At 53.6% G+C, this 26413-nt stretch overlaps 11 protein-coding genes across 11 annotated transcripts; 3 read left to right on the top strand and 8 right to left on the bottom strand.

Annotated features, from left to right (window-relative positions):
* Positions 1 to 251: 251 nt before the first annotated feature.
* N7482_007916 (putative MFS transporter) lies at positions 252 to 2109 on the bottom strand (the record flags this gene model as incomplete). The annotated part of the gene is made up of 3 exons (XM_056690040.1): positions 252 to 1314; positions 1373 to 1619; positions 1701 to 2109. 3 exons carry the CDS (start codon positions 2107 to 2109, stop codon positions 252 to 254), a joined length of 1719 nt encoding a protein of 572 aa, XP_056542469.1.
* Positions 2110 to 2984: 875 nt separating this feature from the next.
* On the bottom strand, positions 2985 to 5623 carry N7482_007917 (uncharacterized protein; the record flags this gene model as incomplete). The annotated part of the gene is made up of 5 exons (XM_056690041.1): positions 2985 to 4401; positions 4454 to 4672; positions 4723 to 5405; positions 5459 to 5563; positions 5615 to 5623. 5 exons carry the CDS (start codon positions 5621 to 5623, stop codon positions 2985 to 2987), a joined length of 2433 nt encoding a protein of 810 aa, XP_056542470.1.
* A 1221-nt stretch (positions 5624 to 6844) lies between these two features.
* On the bottom strand, positions 6845 to 7641 carry nctA (negative cofactor 2 transcription regulator complex subunit BUR6; the record flags this gene model as incomplete). Its single annotated transcript, XM_056690042.1, has 2 exons — positions 6845 to 7125; positions 7203 to 7641. 2 exons carry the CDS (start codon positions 7639 to 7641, stop codon positions 6845 to 6847), a joined length of 720 nt encoding a protein of 239 aa, XP_056542471.1.
* A 777-nt stretch (positions 7642 to 8418) lies between these two features.
* N7482_007919 (RING finger protein) lies at positions 8419 to 11433 on the top strand (the record flags this gene model as incomplete). Its single annotated transcript, XM_056690043.1, has 5 exons — positions 8419 to 8462; positions 8524 to 8633; positions 8706 to 9389; positions 9451 to 10369; positions 10425 to 11433. 5 exons carry the CDS (start codon positions 8419 to 8421, stop codon positions 11431 to 11433), a joined length of 2766 nt encoding a protein of 921 aa, XP_056542472.1.
* Positions 11434 to 13625: 2192 nt separating this feature from the next.
* On the bottom strand, positions 13626 to 15887 carry N7482_007920 (coronin; the record flags this gene model as incomplete). Its single annotated transcript, XM_056690044.1, has 8 exons — positions 13626 to 14586; positions 14642 to 15103; positions 15171 to 15274; positions 15328 to 15376; positions 15433 to 15575; positions 15649 to 15708; positions 15767 to 15795; positions 15854 to 15887. The coding sequence occupies 8 exons, from the start codon at positions 15885 to 15887 to the stop codon at positions 13626 to 13628; spliced, it is 1842 nt and encodes a 613-aa protein (XP_056542473.1).
* A 586-nt stretch (positions 15888 to 16473) lies between these two features.
* On the top strand, positions 16474 to 19462 carry N7482_007921 (putative kinesin family protein (KlpA); the record flags this gene model as incomplete). Its single annotated transcript, XM_056690045.1, has 6 exons — positions 16474 to 16491; positions 16556 to 16691; positions 16754 to 17077; positions 17471 to 17602; positions 17656 to 19220; positions 19286 to 19462. The coding sequence occupies 6 exons, from the start codon at positions 16474 to 16476 to the stop codon at positions 19460 to 19462; spliced, it is 2352 nt and encodes a 783-aa protein (XP_056542474.1).
* Positions 19463 to 19810: 348 nt separating this feature from the next.
* N7482_007922 (alpha/beta fold hydrolase) lies at positions 19811 to 20758 on the bottom strand (the record flags this gene model as incomplete). Its single annotated transcript, XM_056690046.1, has 1 exon — positions 19811 to 20758. The coding sequence occupies one exon, from the start codon at positions 20756 to 20758 to the stop codon at positions 19811 to 19813; it is 948 nt and encodes a 315-aa protein (XP_056542475.1).
* Positions 20759 to 21043: 285 nt separating this feature from the next.
* On the bottom strand, positions 21044 to 22721 carry N7482_007923 (translation initiation factor eIF-2B subunit family protein; the record flags this gene model as incomplete). The annotated part of the gene is made up of 2 exons (XM_056690047.1): positions 21044 to 22502; positions 22588 to 22721. The coding sequence occupies 2 exons, from the start codon at positions 22719 to 22721 to the stop codon at positions 21044 to 21046; spliced, it is 1593 nt and encodes a 530-aa protein (XP_056542476.1).
* A 553-nt stretch (positions 22722 to 23274) lies between these two features.
* Positions 23275 to 23887, top strand: N7482_007924 (GFA family protein; the record flags this gene model as incomplete). The annotated part of the gene is made up of 4 exons (XM_056690048.1): positions 23275 to 23382; positions 23441 to 23602; positions 23659 to 23779; positions 23856 to 23887. The coding sequence occupies 4 exons, from the start codon at positions 23275 to 23277 to the stop codon at positions 23885 to 23887; spliced, it is 423 nt and encodes a 140-aa protein (XP_056542477.1).
* An 80-nt stretch (positions 23888 to 23967) lies between these two features.
* On the bottom strand, positions 23968 to 24693 carry N7482_007925 (phosphoribulokinase/uridine kinase family protein; the record flags this gene model as incomplete). Its single annotated transcript, XM_056690049.1, has 1 exon — positions 23968 to 24693. The coding sequence occupies one exon, from the start codon at positions 24691 to 24693 to the stop codon at positions 23968 to 23970; it is 726 nt and encodes a 241-aa protein (XP_056542478.1).
* A 789-nt stretch (positions 24694 to 25482) lies between these two features.
* Positions 25483 to 26075, bottom strand: N7482_007926 (uncharacterized protein; the record flags this gene model as incomplete). Its single annotated transcript, XM_056690050.1, has 2 exons — positions 25483 to 25987; positions 26056 to 26075. 2 exons carry the CDS (start codon positions 26073 to 26075, stop codon positions 25483 to 25485), a joined length of 525 nt encoding a protein of 174 aa, XP_056542479.1.
* Between the last annotated feature and the right edge of the window lie 338 nt (positions 26076 to 26413).

A 26413-nucleotide genomic window follows, 5' to 3' on the forward strand; every position in this document is an offset into this window, starting at 1 on the left:
CACGTGACTAGATAGCTCGCTGAGCTGGTGGGTGCGCAAAGGAGAACTATAAGAACTGTGATCTATTCTAGATAGATTTTCTTTCTGTCTGCATGATCAAGAGGGAAAAAGGGGGGCGGAGAGGTTGAACAGAATAATGCCAATGAATGTATGTGAATATAGAGAATAACTTAAACACCGAAACGCCCTATCAATGACCTGGGGTTTCCCTTTACTATACCCGATCTATATGCGATTTAATGAATGTGCGCTTACGCATCCATCCCCTCCTCAAACTCCCCCACCACAAACTCTGGGTCGTGTGGTGTGGGTGGCAGCTGGAACCACCAGATCGCGGCGGCCACCATGCAAAACAACGAACTGGTCATCATCCAGGCCAGTCCAATCCAAAATCCCCCGAGTCGCAGTCCAAGCTGGAAGACCGTCGTAATTGACAGACTGGCCACAACGTTGCCGAAGGACTGGATAATTTCAATGACGGTATACAGGCGTGCAGTTTCGTCGCGCTCGACTAGGGTGGTGATGATCGAGCGGGTAAGGAATACGAAGCCCGATCCTGATGTTTGAAGAATCATACTCGGGATGAGCGTGGCCAGGGATGGAGATAGGCCGATACCCAGAGTGCCTAGAGTAAGGCACAAGACACTCGCGCGTGCTAGCCAGAGATCTTTCTCGGTAGGCGTGCGTCGAGGGTTTAAAACATGCTTCTTCAGCCAGGGGAGGCCCCACAGAAACACGGGTATAGACACCGTAGGCCGAGACGCCACAAGCAAGTTGGCCTGTGCCAGCGTCCAATGATACCGCGTTGAAATATACTGCGTCAAAAACCAAGATGAGCCCCGGCTAAGACGATATACCAAGAAGGCCGTCAGAAGGAGAAGCACCGGCTTCCGGTTGAGGATGAAGAGATAGGGTTTCACGTAGAACCGGTAATTGGCACGGCATTTGGCCCAGAAGGATGGGCGTTGCGGGGTCGGGTAGCTCCAGGATAAATGAGCTTCGTGTTCATGGTCCACGTCCAGATCGCTCTGGCCATGATACAGCCCAGCTTCCTCGGGCTTGCGGGAGGGGTACTTTGGGTCGGACTCCTCCGATAACTCAGAGAGCTCCACATTGGATGGCTCGGCACCATGGGACGGAATTGCATGCTTTGTCTCGGGCAGTACTAAAATAAACATCAGGCCGCCGAGAACAATGGTATATCCAATCAATAGCGGGGCCCAGGGGTCCATCGTCATGAGCCATGAAGCAAGAGCGCTGGTGACAAAGTCGGCCCCCATGGACACAATGGCAAACTGGAAGAATAGCCCAGCTCTGTCAAGTACAGTCAGCTCTGCGCACACATGTCAATCATGGAGAGAGCAAACAATACCTTTCCGACTCGCTGGTGACGTCAGCCATCATCGTCCAAATGATGGCAAATGACACGACGGGTCCACCACCTATCAACCATGCCAGCGAGGACAGCCAAATGGCCCTCAATGGAAATATATCCGAGAACCACAGGACTGCGACAGTGATAATCGAGTTCAAGAAGAAGCCGGGGATACCGAGGACGAGGGTCGATTTGCGGCCGCGGCGGTCTGCCAGCAGACCGTAGGGAATGGCCATCAACGCGCCTGTAGTGGAAGCCCGCAGTCAGCACAGTTGTCCATCCCATGTGGTGTCGCCGTCATTCCAGCTAGCCCGAGGATCCATACTTAATAACCCATCGAAGAACATATGGTACCCCTTAACCGCCGCTAATTCCGCTTGAATTTCGGCGAGCTTGCACATCTCCTCCGGCACCTGCCCGTTGGCGCCAATCTTGGTCGGATCCGTCTCGGTATAGTACTGGCCACAGGCAATGGACTCCATCACGCGCACCATGGGGCCCTCGAGAAAGGCGAAGCCAATCTCGACAGACAGCACCATGGCGAAGAGAATGAGCTTCAGCCGGAAGCTGATCTGGCTGGCAGACACATTGCTCTCTGCTGGCAGCGAGTTGGGCTTCGCAGGACCATTGTGGTCGTGGGCGCTGTCGAGGGGCGCGGATACGGAGGAGGCGAGGAAGGGGGCATCCTCGCGGTCTTCGCGGTCTTCGCGATCGAAGTCAGGGTCCACGGGCATGGCGGCCGGGCATGCCGTGATATATAGAGGGAGCGAAGAGGAAGTATCAATCAAGAGCGAGAAAGAGTGATCGTGGCATTGTGAGGGAAAGAGGGTCTGGAAGCGAATGGGGCCAGTGAGATGAGGCCTGCTGCAATCGTCTGGCCAGTCCACGTCCGCAGTCCGCAGTATGTAATCAATTATGGAGTAGTAAGCCCGCTTCACAGTTGAGGGCCAGTTTCTCCGTACTCGACGGAGGAACCCGCACGCCAATCGTCGCAAGCGGTTCCGCCACGCCTTCTTGGCGCCAGATGCCGCCCCACTTCGTCAGGGGTGAATCCGTTCGTTAGTCGTCCGGAATTGGATTATTGGACTGGCATGGGTGGATGTGGCTACTATTTAACGGTAGAGTATGACTAGGATTATTCTGGACGACAAATAAGTATTGCTAGTCTATCGTCTTGTTTCCATGAGTTAGCAACCGGTTGAAACCGAGTACGGAGTAATACAGGCGGCTAAGCTCATACTGTAGCCAAGCTGACGTCGTCAGCTTAGTCGATCCCAATGTGAGGACGTCGTACATGTGCTTACACCACTTCTAAATACTGTATGACTCCGTTCATAAGGGGCGATTAGTGAAGAATTAGAAAAATAGGAGTAGTGTTGGAAATATGGTACATCGTTTCAACTTTAAAAGGTAAGACCCTAGGGTATCAGCTTGTGGTTGCTCACTACGGACTACTTGTGGCCACACGCTAAACCGATTTATGCACATCCTACCCTGTTCATAGAAGCCTATCCAATCACAAGGAGCAAACCCCAGAGCGACAACCAACTTCAACGCTATTCCAAGTGAACTATATGTGTCTATGAAATGTACAGTGCCCACATGCTAATCACGAATACCCTGCCTCCTCAAAGAGGCTGCCGCGCGCTTGCACCACGGCCGAAAGCTCCAGCAGGAACTCGTACAAAATCACCACGTTGGTCAGGACGTGGCCTAGGGTGACCACCGGTGGCTGTTCAGTGTCCGCTCCCTCGGTCTCGGTAGTCGTGTCTTCCGACTCTCCAGTGGGCAGTTGCGGAGGTCCCGTGGAGATAGGCGTGGCGAGGCGCTGGCGGAGGGCTTCCATTGCTGCGGTGCGGGAGTCGGATGATCCCCGTGATTCAAGGGGACGTACGGAGGACTCGCCCCGCCTCGAACTAGGTGCCACAAGACGGGGGCTGATGGGCTGCGGAGACCGGCCCCGGGAGGCTGGGGCGAAGGGTTCGGGCGACCCTGGGTAGGACGGGCGTGAACGGCCCACGGACTCTGGGAGGTGAGGCTCGGATGGGTCTCGCGAGCAATCCGGAGTTGGTGGACGATCTCGCTGATGGAGTAGCTCCCGTCTGGCCGCGACTAGCACATCAAAATCCGGTAGGTCCCGCTGCCACTGACGGGCCTGGTTCACGAGCCGTTCCAGTGCCGCAGTCAATGTAGGGGCCGCTGTTGCAGGCCAGGTAGGTGTTTGATAAGCACGACTGATATCAGCAGCCTCCTCAAGAGAGCCTTCCGCAGGCGAGTCGTACTGAGTTGGGTCGACTAGGACCCAGCCATCCAGCGAGAACAGATGGGAGGAGGCCAGACTCATAAGCACCCCAGTCAGGGCAAGATTGACAATCACACTGTTGGTGAAGAAATTTTTGACACATCCCAGCAGTGCCTGAATGATAGGATCATCCTGCTGAAGCTGCAGCGGAAGGGGGATTTCTTCCTCGGTCTCATCCATAGAAATAGGGAGGCACAGACGAGATTCAAGTACCCAGGTCGCATCTGCAACATAGTTGTCATATGATTCGTTTAGAGTCGGCTCGACAATAAGCGAGGTGCCTAGTCCAAGGAGATGTTCAAGCTCTGCATTGAACGCACCGACAGACCGCTGCCTCGCAGGTTCGGTGGGGACGGTATGAATTAAGGCCCGCGCGAAAGGGTGATGCTGCTGTAGAACAACATTCAACAGACGCAGTGTGGCCAGCACAGTTTGCCGGTTTGAAGAATGAAGTCCAAGTAGCGCTAGGTCACGCAAGTTGAAGAGAGAAGGGGAAGGCTGGGCTGCTTCCGATGCCAACGCGGCCAGCACATTTAGAGATCTCCGACGACTAGCTGACATGTCCATCTGTTCCTCGGGCGGCGGAGAGGAGGCCAGCAAGAAATGCAAGATTCGGTGGACAAGCTCGCCTTGGTCAATCGAGCCCAGGATTCGGCAGAGGTAGGTCAACACAGCCGCAGTAGAGCCACCGGCCACATCCGACGATTCCAGCAAAGAAGGGTATCTGAGACAGTCAGCATAACCGAAATCACAGCGCAAATAGAGGGCCTATCTACAAGAGTTGCTCGAGAAAAAGGACCTGGAAATGGTCCAGGAGGGTGTCATTCACTTCGGCGGACTTGCAATGATCAATGGTGTCCTGCCAAAATAACAAATATGACATGAAAGCATCCATGGCTTCGCTTAATGCGGGCTGAAGAGCCGTCTCTTCGTTTGCATGATCAGAAAGTGCAATGATACGTGGCACATTCTCGTCGGTGGGCGTAAATGTCAAGCTATATTTCATTAGTCGTTCGCTCCGATCATTTTCAAGACCCAGACATACCCGCCCAATTGACTATACAATGCACCAAGGCCAGTAGCCATCAGCGTCGCCAAGTCGCTTTCAATCAACCATTTCTCCAGATTCTTCGAGCGCGATGCGGTCTCGATGAGGTACAGCAGTCCCGTGCGAGCAAAGTCGCCCGCGCGCCCCTCGTTATGAACGTATTCAACGAGTAGATAGAATAGCGGAAACTCGTCCTTGCGCGTCGCGCCTGCGAACTCTGTGCCGTTTGGGGCTGCTGATTCGCCGTCCTGACCGATGAGGGTAGCTCGGGGCACAAACCATGCTGGTAGGATGGCAGGCTGCAGGCGGATGTTATTGGCGATGCCAAACAGCAGCTCCACCAATCGACCTTCGATCTCATCAGAAGCTTTATCGGCACGTCGGACCAGATCGACCAGCGCGCGAGCAAAGAGCCGGTTGTCCACCACCCCATCTACCTCTGCATCGATGAGCGTATTGAAGAACAACGTGGCGGATCGCAACACGTTCTCATCATAGTATGACAAAGCGAGCTTGGTGACCGTCACAAAGATTTGCGAAGATGCTGCGTAGACAACACAGGGGTGCGGTGCTGGGCCGCGAGATTCGTCGTTGAGTATGGAGTTGAGGCGTTCGATGTAGGTGCGCGCATGGGTGGTCGACTGCTCGGCAGCGGGGGTATTAGTGGAGCGCCAGATTTGCTAGATTTGTGTCGAGTTAGTCAGGGCCGCAATCACCCCGGCGGGTCTCGTACCTGGAGGGCATTGCAGGAGCGTTTGAAGGCCGTGAGTCGTTCAGTGGGCGATGTGGCCCGAGAGGTCTTGGACAACGCGCGCGAACCGCCGATGAGACGAGACCACTGGATACAATTAGCATGCATATCGGGATCGGAGCGCTAGAGGCAACCCACAAAGTCCATTCTGTGACAGCATGGTCTCGCGACCTGGAGGGGGAGGAGAAGTTGACGGGGTTGTAGGTCGAGTGGAGCCGGTGGGAACTCGTGTATCGCGTTGATCGTCAGCATCCACCCGCCGACAAGCTGCGCGTCAATATCCAATCAAAAGGCAATCAAAAGGCGGAGTCAAGCAGGCACTGCTAGATACTGTGCAGGAATAGGCCTGGTTCTGGCATGTATAATAGAATTGAGGGAAAATGAACATCGGTGGAAGATTGACCTTGTTGAAGACAAGTCTTGTCACGATTCAAATGACCCCTAGGCTTCCAAGAAGCACTATTTGGGCCCAGGTCCTCCAGGAGGACTTATTCAAGGAATAGAGGTACTTGTCTTTGGAGGATCATTCTGTAACTAGGACTTTGCCGATAGATCTCTTACTTAAGAATAGGAGTTGGTGCAGAACAGAAGCTAATACGCAATATCAAGCGACGGAACCGATCTCTATCAAAAACAATCAATTAGACCTGGACCGTAGCCTAGATTGTCCGCTCACTGGTAGTCTATCGGGGTTATAATGGGTTTTCAGTCGTCAAATGCTGCAACGTAGTTCTCATACACAGGACTCAATCATTCCATGCGCATCACCCCTAACAATAAGCCTTCCAACCTCGTTTTGAAGAATAATGTCCACCATGATCTTTACCCTCCTGTTCAATATCTTGGTGGAATCTGATCGAGTTGACCCATTTGAGACTGGGCACGGTTTCGAAGGGACAAACATAAAGCTCATTCAAACCTGCCATAATCGGCGTCTCTACGCATATTAAGGTGCCTAGCTAGACCGGGCTTGTGTACCGGACGGCCAAGAATCTATCAACCGACTGGAAGAAAGGACAAGGTACTCAAAGGATAAAGTACCAAGTATTAAGCATATACTACCGGCTATGTCCCGTACCTCCCAGGTATCGCACTGCTCTCGCGTTCTACGGCTGTCCTGCACTAGAGACAGCAGTGATGCCACGAGGTTTTTTGATGACAGGTCCATGGCGGCCCCAGGTTGTTTATTTGACTGGTGTGCATGCCCGCCTGGGCTTGCACCAAATTATTAACAGAAGGACGTGCTCCTTCGATGAGAAAAAGACGTAATGAACAATCCCAATCCACCCACAACGCCCCAAGAAAAACAGCAGATATAAAATTTCCGATCATCAATGCGCCAGGTGCCGGGTCCCCTCTAGCACGTCGTCAATCGTGTCCAATACCGCGCTCTTTAGTCGCTCTCCTCCTTGGGTCGCCGCGCACCGCGCTTGCGACGGCCTTCGTTGTGATCGCTGCCGTCATCTTCCGTTTTCCGGGGGCAGGGGCATCTGGTACCTTGGCGATGATGTCAGCCAGAAAGTCGAGCACTTCGTCCTTGGCGACCGCGTGTTTGAGGTGAGTGGCTGTGACGCGCTTGGAGTTGCGGTCCTTGGCTTCCTGGGCGGCTTTGGTGACGAGGGAGATCATGAAGAGCTCCAGAGCTTTAGCTATAGAAAGAAGTTAGGTATTTCGGTGACGGTCAGAGCGACCAATGATCACGCGAAGGGAAGGGCTTGGGACTTACAGACAGCAATGGGCGTGACTTGCGCGACCTTGCCGACATCCTCATCGGCCTGCATGATGCGCTTGATGCGCGCGACGGGGAACTTGGTCTTCACCTCGACTCCAGCGCCGGGGCGCGTCTGTGGAAGCTCGTCTGGCATTGAAGGTGCGACGGCGGGCATAGTCGTGGGGGCCTCGGGGACAGGCGCGTCCTCCGGCTGCAAACGCGATGAGCGACGGGTCATCTCGTCGAAGCCGAGTTGGAAAGGAGGCACGTACTGTTGGGAAACGCGACTCGAACTAGGGCGCTGGCCAGATGAGAAGAAGGGCGATGCGTCGTAGGAGGCGCGGTGAGCGAGTGGACTCGGCGGCGCGTACGGTTGAGTGGGGTTGGGGTTGGGGTTGGAGGGCGGGAGAGAGGAAAAGTCGGGGGATCGTGGACGATAGTTCTCTTCGGTCATGCTGTGGCGTGGTCGCTCTCAATAAAAATGGGGTTGATTCAAAGCATCAGGGCAGATGCGCGTAGATTCAAGCGGAAGTAGTGGAAATCATGGAATTGGAGGGTTTTGGCGTTCGGATGGCCCAAGCTCCTGCAAGTAAAAAAGAACAGCACGGCGGACTCGGGCGGTCGCGCCCTTTTTAAATTCCGCTCGGGTGGGCCTTTGCCTCTCTTTCTTTTTTTTTGCCTTTTACCTCTTTACTTTTTACTTTTCTCCCCCCAAACTTCATCTTTATACTCTTCACTCTCCCCTTTTCACCCTATGGCACCCAGGATGCAGTCTTTGTATGTATCGGCAGGTAACTAAATTGTGAATTTTTCTATTGACATCTTGCATGCTTTGTCTTTCCTGTGTTTCTATTTGCTATGCGCTTTGTTTCTGTAATACCACCCCGCCAATGACGATAACAGGCTGTCCGGAGGGCGGACAGAAGACACCACCTGATGGTATCGCTGCTCCCTGGTGATGGACTCCAAAAAATTACTTGATCTAATCTGACGGCGGGGTTATAACTGTATTCTCTTCACCTCTTGAACAAAATTACTAGCAGTCCCAATCAATCCAATCATTCCCATCCTGCACGCGAACTTTGGCCTAGACCATCCTGTCGTAGATCGGCGGAACGTTTCTCCGACCAAATTCATGAACCCAGCGATGCTGCTCATCTCCAACTTCTCTGCCCTCAGAAACTTCCCCTGCTATTGTCCCGGTCGAGCACTGAAGTCTCCTGATCCAGCCATGGCTGCGGCGGATCCGCCGGCTGGCCTCGTGGACATCGCCAGGTAAGCTCGCATGCACTCCTTCGGGCCAAGCAAGAAGATTCGCTAATCCGTCGCAATGCAGCGCGCTGTCCCAGGATGAGATCCCATTCAAGCTGCGGTGTGCCATCTGCAACAAGCTGGCGTTCAATGCCTTCCGCCTGCCTTGCTGTGACCAGTCAATTTGTGAGACCTGTGAGTAACACACCCTGTTCAATGTTTTTCGCTATGTGTGATCACTAACCTGGATGTCTTTTCCCTCTCTAGGCCAAGCATCCCTCCCCGATACCTGCCCCGTATGTGCACACACTCCGGTCTCTCCAGATCTTTGCAAGGCCAACAAAGCTCTGCGCACCACCCTCAAGGCCTTTTTGCGGACGGAGGAGAAGAAGCGCGAGAAGGGCCGACAGTCGGCTGCACCCCCAACCCCGGTGATTACCACCCCCGCGGAAAATGGGACAACTTCCACAGAGACCACCGCCGATCAGAAGCAGGCCGAAGCGACTCCGGCTGAGGCTCCAGTGGGTTCTCTTCCGGCTGAGACCGAGACTGATGAGGCTACAAATGAAGCTCCGCCCGTGGATGCGGCATCAGGCAGCATAGCGGACAACCGTGTGCCTGAATTGGCCGAGATTAAGGCTGAGGTAAGACTCTCTATCATTCCTTCAAGGTACGGTTCAGGCTCTAATCTTGCGCAGTCCGAAACCAATGGTGATCAGGCTCCCGGCACGACCACTGCTCCGAGCACCGGCGCAGACGCCCAGCTTATAACTGGCGAGGTATTGGCGGACGATGAATCTGCTCTGCATGACCCGTCTCACCAACCTGGCTCCAACATGATAAACATGGGCCCTGGAGGCTTCCCTGGCACTGGCTGGAATGGGAACAACAACTTCAATGCGATGAACCCGTTTATGGGGAATTCCATGTTTAATTTCCCCAACGCAATGGGTATGTGAATATGCTTCCAAACTGCGCTCTTGTGCCAGACCGCTAAATCTGCTATTCCTAGGCATGCCCATGACGATGGATCCAATGGCCGCAAATCAGGGGATGTTCGGAGATTACGGAATGAACATGACTGGTATGGGCATGAACATGGGGATGAACTTCAACGGGCAGGGCATGTATGGATCCTTAGGATGGGATGGCTCCCAACAGAACTTGTGGCAAGGCGGCCAAGATAAATTCAATCCAAATGCGTTCGCAAATGGCATGGGCCCTCCCTATGGAGGAGCATTTGGCGGGTCTAAGATGTCTTACCCTTCTAACTCGGACTTCCAGTCTGGTTACTACGGGCCTGGATATGGCCGTGGAGGTGGGTTCCGGGGTCGTGGCCGTGGCTATTTCCACGGCGGCCCCGGGCGTGCTGGATTTGGAGGCCCTGGGCTGGCTCATCTCTCTCACGGTAATGCAGGACTTCCCACCCCACTGGCCTCCAGTACTGCAGCAGCCAGACCCGATGGGACGTCTGCCGAGGATCCCTCTCAGATGAACGAAAATTCCGGTGCTGACCCCGTATCGGATCCAAACACACACGACACCGATGGTAATCCCGAGGCGCCCATCGAACCCACTGCTACAGATAATCCCAGCCAGCAGTTACAAGGAATCCCCACCATTGACAGCCTGGATCAAGCCGCTGTATCAACTGGACCCAGCAGCTACCAAGGGCACATGGGCTCGGGATACGGACGAGGCGGCTACATGCGAGGCCCTGTTCCTGGAGGTCGCGGTGGTGGATACTGGAATGGAATGCCTGGTGCGTATCGCCCCCAGCCTGAGGTCAGAAATCCTGGTGTGGAGGGTGCGCCCGCTGCACCCCGTGCAATGCGACAAGGTCTGCCAAACACGAGTATCTTTCGGCAACGCGGTTTCCATATTCAAGGACGGGCATCGGCCAGCAGTAATACACCGGCGCTGTCTCAGAGGTAAGTCTCATGAAACCTCTCTACCAAGAGTAGTGCTGTACTGATTGATATGCAGAGGGAACTCCGAAGCGCCCCAGGACGCCCCGCGAACTCGATCTCCATCTAAAGCTCCATCCAAAGCTCCATCACAGGCTCCTCGAGCAGGGTCGCGATCTCGTTCACCCTCCCAGAGCCGGGCATCTCGTGCTCACTCACCCCCTGGTGATGACCGAGAAAGCTGCCGAGAGCCCGATTCGAAGCAGAATGACACCACTGGGGAAACCCAGGCTGACCGCCGCTCGCGCTCCCCCTCTCGGATGTCCTCCCGTCGATCGTCACGACGCAGGGATCGCGACGGTGAGCGGGACCGAAAAAGTAGCCACCGTTCGCATCGGTCTCGCCGTCACCGTAGCCGAAGCGATAGTCGTGATCGCAGTCCCGCCAGAAACGGCGACGGCCGTTTCCCTGATCGCCATACGCTAATTGCCGAGGAAAATGGACCCAATGGCCACAGCAAGGCACCTTTAGACGCGGGCGAGCGCGCTGATCTCGCCAGTCGCATCAGCAGTAGTCACCGATCTGGCAGGGACCGACCCAGTCGACGTGAAGACGATCGAGAACGAGATCGAACCCGAGACAGTCGACGTCGGGACCGAGACCGGGAGCGTGATAAACGCGATCGCGATCGCGACCGGGACTCGGACCGTCGAGATAGAGAGCACGACCGAGATCGGGAGCGCGATCATGGCCGTGACCGAGAAAAAGAGCGCAAGCGCCGTCGCGACCGCTCCGAGTCCGCCAACGCCATCAACCGCTCCTCTCAACCTCAAACGCGGCGTGTGAAACACAGTTGCGACGACCGGGATCGCGACCTCCCCCGAGCTCCGCCCGCCAAGTCGGAACCCGAAAAGGATCCATATACGCAGGAACGCGAGGCTCGCAACCGTGAACGCCTCCTCCGCGAACAACAAAACCGTGGCAGCGCAAAATCAGGCAACACCAAGTCCGGCCATCGCCGCGACAGCCGGCAGGATCGCGCGGTGGGCGGCCGCCGCATCAACTACAAATACGAGGACGAGCTCTAGATCCAGATCTACCAGGTTGGATCAGATCAAGATGTCTCGTGAGATAGAACACAACAGGCATGTCACGGCTTATTTGATGAAGAGAAAAGTTTCAATGGAAAGTGTCATGACTCGGGAAGGGCGTCTGGCTTTCATTATTCATTCCCCTTTGCTTCCTTTTCTTCATTCTCCCCCCTTTCCCCCTGGTGGATCTGGGTATGGGGCATCTCATTCTGGCTGCCCTGTAGATATCAAACGGTTAAGGGGCAGAGTGCCTCGGTAGATCATTGAAAATTCAGAAATTTCTTCCTCCATTCATTGTCCTGCGCTTCCATCTACCTCAAAAATCGGGCGTCTTCGCGAAGCTAAGCTCTTGAACGCGTGGAGTATACTACCTACCTTGCAGGCAAGCTCTACAGCCAGATAGCAGTTGCAGTCGTCGTGGTTCCAGAGCACAGAGTTGGTACGTTACCTAGTCTCATGTATGACTACAAGTGACTAGTACCGGGATTCTTATCGATATCATCGCGCAAGAAATCCACATTTTCCCCTTGATGCGATTCATTTTGTATATGCCGACGTGTCTCTGTGACTTAAATTGACTAACCTAAACCCAAAATCAAATCTAAGAGAAAGCATGCAAAGCTAAATGGCTTAAACCAGAAACATAGTAAAGCTAGCGCACTTCATTCAAAAACAGTCTTTGCATTCACATTATGCCATAGGGAAACCAAAGATAAAATTGGGGAAAGAGCAAGACTCAGGCATGGAAATCATCAAGTTTGAGATCATTTGAATTGATCGGCGCTCCTCTATCAGTGTTGGACAACCATTGACACAAAATTAGGATCAAGTCGTTGGGGTATTGGGACCTCCTCCATTTGAATAGTAGTAGCATAGACGATTCACCATGTCATACGAGACCGCCCACGCTCCATAAGACCCGTATCTCTTTTGGGCGCAAGATTCGAAATCTGGCTCATGTGTGGGGGCTCTAGGACCTTCTCCCACACCAAAATTTGTTGGTTTTCCCGCTATATTGCCTCGTCGAATCGTTGATCACCATTTCTGGTCCCGTTGGGTATCTCCGGTGCTAGCCTATAGGGATAGCGCTAGATGCGACATTCAGTATCAGTCACTGTACGATATTGTTAGACACGGATTAACCCTAGCTAGAAAGAAAGCACATGCTGTGCCGAAAGAGGGAGGCTTATATGGAAAAACGGGCGAAACACAAAAGTGGGGTGTACCTAAGTAGGTACCCCCGACCCCCTAACTAAATATTGGACGAGCTTAGAATATCCCCTACATCCATAAATATTAGAGAATAATGTGATAAGGTCGTAGCGTTCCATTAGGTATGTTTCAGTTGGGTTGGAAATAGAGATGAAACCTTCGTAGTGGTCACTTGTCTTCTCAGTACTGGTAGAGATATATCTCGGGCTGGACTGCCTGCAGGTCCGGTTTGGCCTTCGACCATCGATATGGAGGTACCTAGCCCTGCTGGAAACAGTGGAAATTCATAGTTAGGTAGCACATATCTTCAACGGAGCAGTAGCTCTTGCTAATAGAATCATTAGAACGCTTAGTTCGTTTGCTTGGAGCTCCCATCCGATCTTGCATGGCAGCAACAGTGGCCTCTATGAAAGATTAATCTTACCTTTGTACTTCATAACATTCGCAGCACAAAAGGCCTGGTCCTAGTGACATGATAAGTCCAGGATTTGATGGTTTGGCTTCGTCTCTTGCATGTCTTCCAGGTTCTGAATACCTTTGGAGCTCTAATTACAAGATATCTGTTGATCGAACTTTCAACGCCTTCCCGAAGGCATCATTTCCAGACGTCTGTCTGGGAATGTGTCGAGGTTCGAACTTTTGATGTGCCGATACCCATCGGGAAAGCAACTTCTTTTTGTCCGTAACCCTGGAAGTACATAATTACCTAGAGGGCTTTGCATCCTTTTATTTTTATTATTGTTTTTTTCTTCAGAAAAGAAGCTGGGTTAATCTGTTTTGACGACCAACGTATTGACAAATCCGCTAAAAAAAAGACCACGTATCCACAGGCCGTAGCGCATCCTCGTGTCCGACCAAACACCGGGGATGTACATGTATATGCATGTTCGCCCAAGCCCACGACGTCCCCGAAGCGTTAAACGCCAAAATAGACGGTACAACACCATTTGCACTATCTTCAACCACCGTCGACTACCTTAATTCAGTTTGCTCTTCAGCTTTTCCATGTCGGACGTCAGCTTCTGCATCTGCGAGGCCTGGTCTGCGATAATCTTGGTCTGCTGGGCGATCAGGTTCTTGATCTCTTCAATCTCCTTGTGGACGGCGCTGGTAGGCACGCTGGGCTCGCTGGCAGGCGAGGGAATGGTTGGGGTCTGATGGTAAATTAGTACTTTGGTCTCATAAGACAAAGAGTCAAGAAGGAAGGTACTTACAGCAACGCGAGATTGCGGCTTGGGCTCGGGCTCAGGCTCCTTTGGCCACAGAGGGCTGCTGACTCTCGGAGATGAAGACTCAGCAACAGCCGAGCGAGCGGCGCGCTCGGAGGGCTTGGGAACCTCTTCAAAGCTGGAGTCGTCATCCACAGGCTCCTCCACCTCCTCATCGGCGAACTTCGTCACCATGGCGGCCATCGAGGCACCCTGCTCCTTCATAGATGGAGCGGGCCGGGCCACAGAAACGGGCTCAGGAGCAGGCTCGGGGGCAGCCTTTGGGGCAACAGGCTCGGGTGTCTTTTTAGCCACTGGCTCAGCCTCAGCCGGCTTGGGGGCAGGATCATCCATGGTGGTAGTGGGCTTGTCCTGCACACCAGAAATCTCCTTGAGGCCCTCGCCATCGAAGAGGCTGGCCATGGATATCTTAGGGGGAATCGCCTCCTTCCCTGAGAGCCATTCGGAGGGGCCCATGGCGGGGGTAACTCCGATGGTGGGCGGGTAGATATCGTCCTGGAAGTTCTCTGATCGACGAGGGACGATGAATGAAACAGGCTCAACGTAGCCATCGCTGACGGTCTTGAACGCGCGGGCAACTTCGTTCTCGTGCATGTTGACACCGCGCTTAGGCATGAACGCAACGCCTCGCTGAGGGTCGGCGGACTTGTACTCGGACAGGTACTCGAACTTATCGTTTTCCAGTTCGAAGTAACGGATGTTTCCATCACTGGAAAAAAAGTTAGAATCTAGAGCATGTGAAGTGCATACTAGTGTTCACTCACCCGCGTCCAGCCAGGTACAGGCAGTTAGTACCATCATCCCAGAAGGGCATGCAGACACCAGAAATGGAATCCAGGGTCTTGAATCCGTTGATCGGTTCCCGGACCGCGCGGATATCCCACAGGGCGAGCTGCCGGTCACTCATCTTGGAGAAACCGGTGGTCGCGATCCGGTCGCGCTCTCCCAGCCAGACGGTGCGGCTGTTCTTGGCTCCCGAGTGTCCGTTGGTCTCCTGCGCGGGCCGTTCCTGACGGACATCCCAAAGACGCAGCTTCTTGTCACGGGAGGTAGTGACCAGCAGGGAGCCATTGGCGCTCCACGACTGTGACTGAACAATGTCGCCAACATTCAGCGTCAGCTTCGCCGCACCCGCTTCAATATCCCAGATCTTCACAGTATAATCGCCCGAGGCCGTTGCCAGCACGTTTTCCGCCGCGGGGTTGAAAAGCACGTGGCCGATCTTCCTGCAGCGGGTAAAATTGGGGATTAGCACTTCCCCCTCATGTCGCATAACTGGTGGATGATTCATACTTGGGATGGCCGCTCAGCTTTCCAACAGGAGCGATGTCCTGAATGTCGTCCGCTTCGGCATCGGGACGAACGGTGAAATTCTCCGGAACCCGCCAGAGGAAGACCTGGAGGTGGTCAGCAGCAATTCCCTAACTTTCACTTGAGGTCCACAATATACCTTTCCGTCGTCGGAACCAGAAGCAATCAGATCATCGTCGAAAGGATTCCTGTGGGGAGAGTCAGTCATCATGCGCAACAATCCTCCAACTGCATGTCGCCTTACCAGTCGGTGTCGAGTACCACTGCGGTGTGGCCCCGGAACAGAGGGATGCGCTCAGGGAGTTTGCCTCGCTCATCAAGAGGAATAACAGCAAAAGCTCCACCACCACCGGCTTCCCAATTGACCGCAAGGTGCTTCGGGTTAACCTATTTCGTGAAGGGTCAGATCGGGGACTGTTGCGGCGAAGGGTCAGGGGCGGTGGCGCGGAGAGGGACGCACTTTGACCAAGTTGGTATCCCAGGCATTTCGCGAGATTCGAAGGTTATCGTAGCATTGCTCCTACAGCCGGCGTTAATGCGACTATCATGGATGAAAGGGACCCTTGGGTCAGCAGTACCTTTCTCGTCGAACGCCCGAAGACGTGGCCTTCCAGATTCCAACGGTTAGCGGGGAGCTATCATGATGCAGATCACAGCACACTCACGATACTTGGAGGAACGCACAAAACGCCCGGACATGATCGGTGCCGAGGGCCTAGAGAAGAAGGAATAGAGTATGAGCTTGGGAGTGAAGGTGAAAGAGAAAGACCCAGCGCGAACGACCAGGGAATGCGGAAACTGGGGCCTTTCGTGTTTCGAGCGGGCCGAGTGGAGTCCACGCTGCTGCGCCTGTGATGCTTCAATGGCTGCCACCCACCACAAAGGGTAGTCGTCACTTTGACAACATGGAAATTATTGGACGGAGGGGCTGCAATTGAGTCAATTGGGAAGTGCCTCATCCACGATCTCGGGCAGCGCATCGCAATTCTTTCATCCCAACGCCCTCACGTGCGGTATTCATGGCGGTAATACCAAAACCAGCGTGACCCGCGCAACCGCCACTAGTCCCAATCTAGAATCACCGAAGGGCTGACTCAGCGTTTGTTTATCCGCCGTCCCTCCAGAAACCGGAGCTCCCACTCTACGCTGGCATGCTCATCTTCGACGCCTTCACCTTAGACCGCCCGCCCGTTACTTGACACAAAAGACCGTGGCTGGACGAGAGATATCCCTTCTCGCCCGGATACTATACGCGCCGGTGACCTGGCGAGCCACTAACAACATCATGGAGGACGAGAACATGGTAAACAACCCCCTCCCGCGGAGGCTGTCGCAACTCTGTTTACTGACTTGCGCTGGAGAACCAGCCCCGAGCGTCGACTCGATCGCGCATCCCGCAGGCAGGCCTCCGAGAACTGAATCCCGCGACAACCAATTCTCGATCAGGCATGTCTGGTATCCTGCCCCCGGGAAGCATCGCAAACAAAGCCACCAGTGTTTCCCGTACGGCCTGATCTACACTTCCAGAGGTTGTAGATGCGCGATCCACTGACATTGCTATACAGCGACTCGACCGAAGACAGCCAATGCGCCCGAAGCAAAGAGATCGGCGCCCGTTACCCGCTCGGTAGTCGGTGCACCCAAGGCACACACCCGCGGCAACTCATATGCCTCTACGATGTCGCGAACCGGCTCGACAGCCTCTCGATCCACCAATGGTACCTTCTCCAACACCATGGGGTATGGTTCACGTCCAGCGTCTGCTATGTCCCGCCCCCAGACATCCTTCGGTACGCGCAAGCTCCACGGAGCCTCAATGCAACGCCCGGCAACATCGTTAGATCACCACGCCGAAGATAATGCAGCAAGTGTGCTTGGAAAACGCAAGGGTATGCAGTCAATTTCCCTTTCTCCCACTCGCAGACCTTTCTGTTCCCCTGGGCCTTCGCATTCGCACCTGCATACCTCCCGTCATGAAGCTCCCCGTTCAGCGTCAGCCTGTCGCACGGAAGCAGCTCCCATGGCCCTCGAAATCCCCGAGATGACCATGGATGAACCTTTCCCAAGGGTTTCCCCTAGCGCTACCCCAAGGAATTCCCGTGCCGCTGGTCCCAAGGAATTTTCACCAGTGAGACCTGGCCAGCGGTTCAACGTTCCTTCTCTTACCCCGTCTGAGCCTTGTCCAATACAACCCCTATCTCTTCAAAAAACGCCCAAAAACCCCCCAATCCCTTTCTATCTCTCAAAAAACTCATCAGTGACATGTTTTAATTATCCTTTAGATGCCGAATGGGACCAAGAATTAAAAGAAAAGAACATGGAGGAGATTATGGCCCGCGTTTTTTCGCGTGTCAACCAGTCTGGTCAGGAGAGCCAAGGCCTTAAGGAGGCTGTCGAAGTATACAAAGCCAGAAGTGAGTGTACTGAATATTCCTGACGATTGTATTGTTCTAACTATAAGCTTTAGTCAATGAGCTCGAGATATCTCGTGACGGTCTATCCGAAATTAACATGACGCTGCGTGTCGAAATGGAATCATTGAAAAATCAATTGAGTGCCGCAGAGAACACATTGAAAGAGGCCATGCGCGATCAAGAAATTGCGATGGATGATCTAGACCGACGTCAACGAATAGAAATGGAATCCATTCGACAGGCTGGCAAGAAAGAGGTAGAAGCACTGAGCACTCGCCACCAAGATGAAATTCGGAATCTGAAACGAAAATTCGAGAGCGAGATCGCAGATGAAAAAGCTGCGCGAGTTCGGGAGCTTGGGCAGCTCACCTCACAATCCGCGCTTGACATCCAAAAGTCCGAAATTGAATTGGACAACAAGACCCGTGAAATCAATGCGGCGCAGAGCCAAATACAGGCCATGAAAGCCGAATTGGACCGCGAGCGAAAGTCTACATATGACCTTCGACACAACTTGGATACAGTCAGCAGCAATAGTGTTACCCTTGAGTCGACCATCCGAGCTTTGAAGGCCCGCATTGAATTCCTTGAGGGTGGACGAGAAGAGCAATCCCAAGCTTTTGAGCACTGCAACCAACAGATGATGGACGCGCTAGCTGAGACAGAGGCAACCAAGGAGAAACTGCGCAAGGAAGAGACACTTCGTCGAAAACTTCACAACCAGGTGCAGGAGCTCAAGGGTAACATCCGCGTCTTCTGCCGTGTTCGGCCATCTCTTAACAGCGAGCCGCCTTCTGCTATTGCTCCGATGCAATACCCCGATGAAGAGGGAGAGGCAAAGGAGATCAACATCCTGGGGCCCGAGGAAAAGAGCAGTCTTGGCAGTGTATCCCGCAAGAATAACACTTTCGCCTTCGATCGGGTCTTTGGTCCCTCAACTCAGAACAGCGAGGTCTTTGATGAGATCAGTCAGCTAGTGCAGAGTGCATTGGATGGCTATAACGTGTGCATCTTCTGCTATGGCCAGACGGGTAGTGGCAAGACCCATACTATGTCCTCACAGGACGGCATGATCCCTCTTGCTGTGCACCAAATCTACGAGACCGCTCTGAGCCTAGAGGAGAAGGGCTGGCGATATAGCATGGCGGGCAATTTCGTCGAGGTCTACAATGAGAACTTGAACGATCTTCTGGGCAATCCAGATGAACTCGATAAAAAGAAGCACGAAATTCGGCACGATATGCAACGCGGCAAGACAACTATCACCGATATCACTACTGTCCAGTTGGATTCACCCGAGATGGTCGAGTCTATACTCAAAAATGCGGCTGCCAACCGCTCTGTTGCTGCTACCAAAGCCAACGAGCGCTCGTCGCGGTCCCACTCCGTCTTCATTCTCAAATTAATCGGCGAGAATCATATCACCGGAGAGCGCAGCGAGGGCACTCTTAACCTGGTCGACTTGGCCGGAAGCGAGCGCCTTAGCCACAGTGGTGCAACCGGAGAGCGCCTCAAGGAGACTCAAAACATCAACCGCAGCCTCAGCTCGCTTGGCGATGTGATTGCCGCCCTTGGCCAGGGCAAAGACGGTGGGCATATCCCGTACCGGAACAGCAAGGTTTGTTTCATCCGATCTAAAAAGCCTCTCATATATCCTATCTTCCGGTGCTAACCGATCCACAGCTGACCTACCTCCTCCAATTCTCACTGGGCGGCAACTCGAAGACGCTCATGTTTGTCATGGTCAGCCCGCTGCAGGCTCACCTTTCTGAGACCCTAACCAGCTTGAAGTTCGCCACGAAGGTGCACAACACTCACATCGGTACTGCGAAGCGCCAAGCGCGTGTCCGCGACTCTTGAATATGATGATACCTCGTTTTTCGCGTTTTGCACATACATGTTTGGGGGTTTTCTTCTACTTCTTGGAGGCGGAGGTCCTTAACGATCCCGTCCTCTGCCTCGGCGTTTGGGTTGGCTCATGATACTTCTTTCTACATTCTTCCTTTCCTTTCACCTTGGAGCTTACAGAGCCTATGGAGATTATATTGTCAACCCTACTTCTGTGTCATTTACTTTTTCTGTATGGACCTGATGATCTGATTAATCAATGCATTGTAGCAGGATGTCAATCTTCATATCAGTTCACTAGGCACATGGGTACTAGTTCTTTGGTTGGCTTGAGTACTATGGAGCATCCATCTTCTCGTCTCAGTGCTGGCGACCCTCGATGAATCGCCGGATATCCCTCAGTGTGTGTTCTTTCTTCTCAATCCACGGGAAATGTCCGCACTGCCTGTAGGTAATCAGCTCTGCGCCGGGAATTTCCATCGTGCGCACAGCAATCTTCAGCCCAATTATCATGTCGTCTTGCCCGAAGATCACCAACGTTTTGGCCCGCACATATTTGAGGCCGTCTGACATCTGCGTCGGATGCTCAACGCTCCGGTCACACTGGCCCTGGTAGCGATACGCCCACAGGGACATTTTCTGATCTCCGATGGCGCGCAGGAGTTCATCCGTGTAGTTTGCGGGGTCGTAGAAATACAGAGGCCAGACGGCGTTGACGGAGTCGGTGAGTTCCTCGTCTGTGTCGGCGCGTCGGTTTAAGAGGTTGTCCCAGGCACCGCGATACGCAGGGTCGTCCTTGGTGGCTATCAATTTATCTGTCTTGCGGTCTTGCATGCCGATGATCTGGTGGTTGATGAGTATCAGTTTCTGGACTCGGTCCGGGTACATCTCTGCATAGCCGAGGGCGATGGCGCCACCGTTGGAATGGCCCAGCAGGACGGGGAACTGTTCGATCTCCAGGTGCTTTCGAAGATCCTCCAGGTCAGACCCCATGTTGGGCATACTGCTCATCTGGCCGGTCCAGAGTGGCTGAGAGGACCCACCGGTGCCACGAGGGTGGGGAAAGACGACGGTGTAGACAGAGAGGCCATTTTGATTTCTCTCGGATGAGGGCGCCCATAGATCTGACAGTCCCTGCTGGAGATACTCGGATCCCAAGCCCCAGCCGGGACACTGGGCCACGATCAGGTTGCGCCGAGTATCGTCCATGCTGGCTCCGACGGGGCGATGGACAATGTACTCGAGCACTAGGCCCGTCGATGGAGACATAAACCGATGAATTCCCGGATCCCAGCGAGTGCTCGACATTGAGCTCGACTGCATGAGGCGGTTCTATAGTCGGGGGTCAAATAGTCCGCGGTGTAACGTGACGGGGTGGCAACGACTATCGATTGTCGACGTTGGAGGAGGAGGAGGAGAGTCGTGAACGGAAGGAAGCAGCCGGCGGTGTTTGCGTGTTTGTTGCGATGTGCCCGGCATGTGGAATACACGAGTTTATTTATGCGCATTATCTACCTGCATACAAGAGATCCACTGGCTTCCCGTGAGCCTTCATGCCTGTTTGTTGTTGTCTCAGTAGAGCCTCACACTTCACTACAGAGGACCCAGATATCGATCGGCTCTCTGCTTCACCTTCAGCGCCCTCTGGTAGATATCAGTCACACCCAGCGTCCCATCTTCAGTGATGAAAGCATCGACAAGATCAGCCTTCACCCACTCAAAGTAGACGTTTTTGACTTCCACGTGGCTGCTGGAAGTCTCTGGATGGCCACCTCGAAGTCCTTCTTGTAGGACATTCACACCTTTGATACCACAATCAACCCAAGCACTCATCACCTCCATCGGGTCGTTCTCCTCGGGCTGATGATCATCTTCAGCTCCGGGCTCTGCGACCTTTTCCAACTCACCAAAGACAAGCACTTGCACACTCGAGCTCATATGCTTGACACAGAGAACAGCTGGCAAAGACCCCGTTTTATTACTGACGGACCCTGAGCTGGCGATTCGGTCTGCTCCAAGCAGAACAAAGTCCACGTCCTTGGCCGCAAGAGCCACCGAGGCATCAGTGTATACACTGAGCGTCAAATGCCTGCCCGATGATGGTGAGAACTTGGATTCGAACCCCGAGAGTAGAGATGATGCCATGCTGGCTCCTTCGAAGAGAGGCCTCGATTCAAGAACCCGCAAGTCCAAATGTGATATTGATATAGGTAGGGACGCAAATGCATCTAAGATGCTGTCTCGAATCGTCGAGCTGGCAGATAATGTGAGTAGCGTGAGTGTATTTTTTCCTTGTTCCCGAAAGACTGGGAGGTACTCCTCCTGCAAATAAGCATTGAAAGCGTCTTTGATATGCGAGGCCGTCTCGCGGCGACGCTCCAAGTGGTGATCGACCACTGTAAGTATGCGATCCCATTGAGGCTTCTCGGATTTCTGGCTCGTGATCTTGTCGATATCGGCCAGGACCGCAAGCAAGGCATTCAAGGTGGCTGATCCCATGCTTTCGCGGCCATTTTTCCATAGATGCCACGCGGCGATACGAGTGGTCTCCCACCATTTCGGATCGTCTTCTAAATGCGCGAGCACATCCCGGAACGCTTTGAGGGCGATCGAGGTCAACTCGTGAGACCCGCTCGAGTGGTCCGTCTTTAATTGCTCGAGTCCTGACCGCAATGCTCTGCTCGCATCGTCGTTCATCCCCATCTCGAACCAGACCCGGCGTAAACTCTCGGCTAGACGGGGCACACCGCCGAAGTGTCCGTCATCCACGACTTGGTTTGGATCGTACCAGGACCATCCCTCATGCTCCCAGTCAATCTTGATGGCTGCTTCCCCGCTGCCTCCCTCGTCGGGTCCTTTGAGACGGAATGCGAATGGATAGATGGTCCACTGACGCCCCACCGATGAGTCACTGAAAGTGTAGGGTTTTCCGTGGCGCCAAAGCGCCATGTCTTTGGATGTTAACCCTGTTTCTTCCTTGAGCTCGCGCCAGGCTGCCGTGATGGGCAATTCATGCTGCTCTATACCTCCCGAAATGGGTGCAAGATGATTGCTTTGGTTGGTCAGCTTGATCGCTGATATTTGGCCCTCATCGAATGGGAGATCGGGCCAAAAAGCATGAAGACTAGAGAACGCACCGGTATGTCCTGACTTTGTCACTTCTTCTAAAAAGGGCGACGCGAGGACATCCGTTCGCAACAGAGAAGATAAAAGAGGAGACCACGGATCTCCGCTGCAGCCCAGCAGGGCACTCTGAGTGTTGGTCTGACATAGTCACAACCCTATTATGGGGGGACCCAAGCTGGGAGATGAGTGGGATTTGAGCGATGAAAAATTCCGGAAAGAGAATTCGAGAGGTGTTGGGACGCGTCGTGTCATAATCGCATCACCGCGGGGTAGTGGCTCGAATATTATCATGTGACTGGTAAATAGCACGATCCTTGCTCTAATCGGAAATCGAAGGATTAGCATACGTAAATGCAGCTCTCAACTAGTTGAATCTGGGCAATTTCGAGGTGGCGCCGTAGGCACAAGGTATCTTTCCCATTCAGTTTGGCGGAGAGCCATATCTGACCAGCCAATATAGGCTTTACCCTGCACGCCTGCTCTGCTGCCGCTAGTTCCAAGCAGGACTCACCTGTTCTTTACTTGTTCTTGTACCTGCTTTATCAGTCTCGAGGTTTATTCTGTCTTCAAAACCAGAACTACGTAATATCAATGACGTCATCAACACCGGAAGTATAGAACAAGATATAAACCTCTCATCCAACCATCAAACCTGGTGGGAAAGAGCATGCAGCTACAGCTGAAGCCAGAAAGTCAATATGCCGGTTTATTCAGGATCATGCGTCTGCCGCAGAATTGAATATGAGCTTAGACTGGACTCCCCAGATGATGCGCGTACATCTCTGTGCCACTGCCGCAACTGCAAAGTTCGTACCGTCTGAAAAGTAAAGCTAGCGCTATGTGCTAATTTTCCTCGGAAAATAGAAAGCTTTCGGTACCAACTATGGACTCACAGCAAAAGTCCCGAAGGATGCATTCTGTCTCCTCAAGGGGGAGCCGAAGGAACATGCAGCCGACAACGGATCTGGGGCCGTGGTTCATCGCGAATTCTGTGATCACTGTGGCAGTTTTATTTTAGAGTATGGGGTATGTGATCTGATCCTGCATGAGCTCAAGGAGATACTAGCTGACTGGCCGTGTAGGAAGCCGCCAAGGAACATTCTCGTTATATCTGCGTGGGGTCTCTCGATGACCCGGAGGCATTACCCCCCAAGGGCGAATTCTTCTGCAAGGAGCGGGCAAGTTGGATGCCAGAGGTTCCCAGTGAGTTCCATACATCCTGAAATGCACATTAAATCCTAAAAGGTACTCCTAAAAGGTACCGCTAACCAAATTGCAGACGTGTTCCACAAACGAGAAATCAAACAATAAACTCGATCCAGCTGGACAGCCGCGCTTCACCCCCGTCTATCCTTCCGCGACCGTCAATCTATATCCCTCCAAGACCACTTCTATCCCGCCCTTTCAGCATTAACCCTCACACTCTTCAGCACCAAATCCGGCCCAATCAACTTCTCCCGGATCGATACCCCATTTAAATAATCATTACTGTCAACGCGCCGATACCCATCCTCCAACGTCTTCTCAATACCCGCCATAACATGCCTCTTCGCCGTCCGCTCCCGCGCCTCTTGCAGATCCGTATCTACAAAGACCCGGTAGTCCACCAAGCTTGCGAGATCGCGCCACCCCGGCTCGTTGAGGAGAAGATAATTCCCCTCGACGATGATGATGTTCGTCACGGATGTGATCGCAATCCCGTCTTCGACGGGGTCTTTGACCTCGTGGTCGAATGCCGGCGCTTTGATGACGTCTGATGAAGACAGAGACTCAGACGAAGGCGTCGCCAGCGGTGTCTGGTCGGCCCAGATTCGCAGGCGGTGCATGAAATCGACAAAACGGGTTACATCGAATGTCCATGGTGCACCGCGCCGCATGTGTGCTTCTTTTGGATTCGGGAATGCATCTAATTCGGACCGGGAGAGGTGGAATCCATCCATTGACAGCAGGGCCGCGTGGATCTGGGGGTCTTTGTTGAGATGTTGGACGACGGCCTGGGCTGTGGTGGTCTTGCCGGAGCCTGGCACACCTGCGATGGTGACGAGATAGCGTGGTTTTCGGTGGACGCTCGCTTGATGGCGAATAGTATCTGCTAGCCTGTTGTATTCGGACTCCATCTGGGTCTGGGTTAGAAAGAATGCATAGTAAAAAAGTCTCCAATTGCGATAATGATTCACCTCGGGTCAAAGGAAGGGGGTAGAAACGGCTGCGATATGGGTATGAATGTATAGATAGATCTAGATCTCGGAAGTCGAGACGGATGTACGCTCAACACAATCCACCAAACATCCGGACGACAGCCAGGACCATTAAGACAAGTAGTTTGAATAGACACCACGAGAAGTGACCTCTTCCTCCTTCTCGTTTGAGTGCATGCCCGTCACTATGTCCAGAATGGCGAAGCGGCCCCGGCTCACAGTGCTCCGACTTCCAGCCTGCGGAGGCGGACATCGATCGGCCATGATCCGAGTCCGCTGCCCAAGTTCGCTAAATAGGACGATGATCAAGCAGAGACCCTCCACAGTTAAGAACTGGCGGTGTTAGGGTGAGGAGGGGGTGCGAGAAGAAATACTCTTGTCAACTGCCGTTGTTGGCTCGGTGCCGCCAAAAGAGACACGCTTGGGTTTGCCGTTCACTCAATGGAATGAAGGAAATCTCACTCGGGAGGAAAGGACGGTTCCCTAATTTACGATGAAAAGGACCGCAGAACAGCGGAGATTTCGAACACCGGGCTCTAATCATGCACTCTTTACACCTCGTATACTCCCGGACAGCAGGTCCTGAACGCAAAACCCCGATGACTTGATCTCAGAACGCCAGCATTTGTGACGACTACGAGTGTTTTATTGTTCACCTAAGAATAGATGTCTTATTAAATATGAACAGACCGGCCGCCCTCTTTTTACTTAAACTGTCACTGTTGCTGGCGCGTCAGGAAGGTGTGCGCGCTGCTCCGAGACCGTCGCCACATCGCCGGTGGCTGGTTCCACGCGTCTCGCCTTGCGCTTGGGCATCTGCTTGGGACTGACATAGAAGCACAGGATCTGCTGTTGGTAGCAGTGTTCACACTGCGGTCTGGAATGGTCGCAGGCCACATTCCATTCGCGACAGGCCATGCAGTCAAGCGAGGCGCTGGCGTAGGACTGGATGTGTAGCGGCGGGCGCGACGCTGATTGCTGGGATCTGGTTCCAGCGAAAAGGCTGGGTGGTTCGCCTGAATGGCCCCACCCATCCGGCCACAGCCACTGAGCGATGCGACTGCAGATTCCCCGCGAGACCGCCGGCGGCTGGGCCAACTCTAGGCTGGCCGTGACGTGTTTGGGTGTGGGCATGGGTTTGGCGAGGATTGTGCCCCGGATGGGAGCTGGCGACTGGCGACTAAGCCAGCCATCCTGGGCTCCTGTGGAGGTTCTGATGAGCCTTGCTGGTTAGTATTTGAGTTGAGTGAGGCTGAAGCTGCGGTGGCATGGGCAGCGTACCCTGGAGTCGGGCTGGTCATGGTTCAGACAGGATGTAGAGGTGGTGATGCCGCGGTGCTGGCGGTGTTGGGACCATGGGGGATCGATATGGGACGAAGATGGGAGGAAAGAAGAGCTGAGCAAGAAGAAAGAAACGGACCGGCCAGAGGAGTATTAACTCGACAGACCCCAAACCCAAACATTAACTCGGCAATCTTTCTCTTGGGGTTATTCGACGGCCATTCCAAAAGTCCCGAAAGGTCCACACGCCAGCAAATCAAATCCACTTGGCTCTCAGACCCTCCGCGAAGGAAACTGGGCACCGTCCAATCCCTAAATCGCGCGCCACGCTGAGCTGCCAGTTCACAACAGGCTGTCT

Source organism: Penicillium canariense (assembly GCF_028826845.1).
Source record: "Penicillium canariense strain IBT 26290 chromosome Unknown utg000004l_segment0_segment0, whole genome shotgun sequence".
Classification (NCBI taxonomy): domain Eukaryota; kingdom Fungi; phylum Ascomycota; class Eurotiomycetes; order Eurotiales; family Aspergillaceae; genus Penicillium; species Penicillium canariense.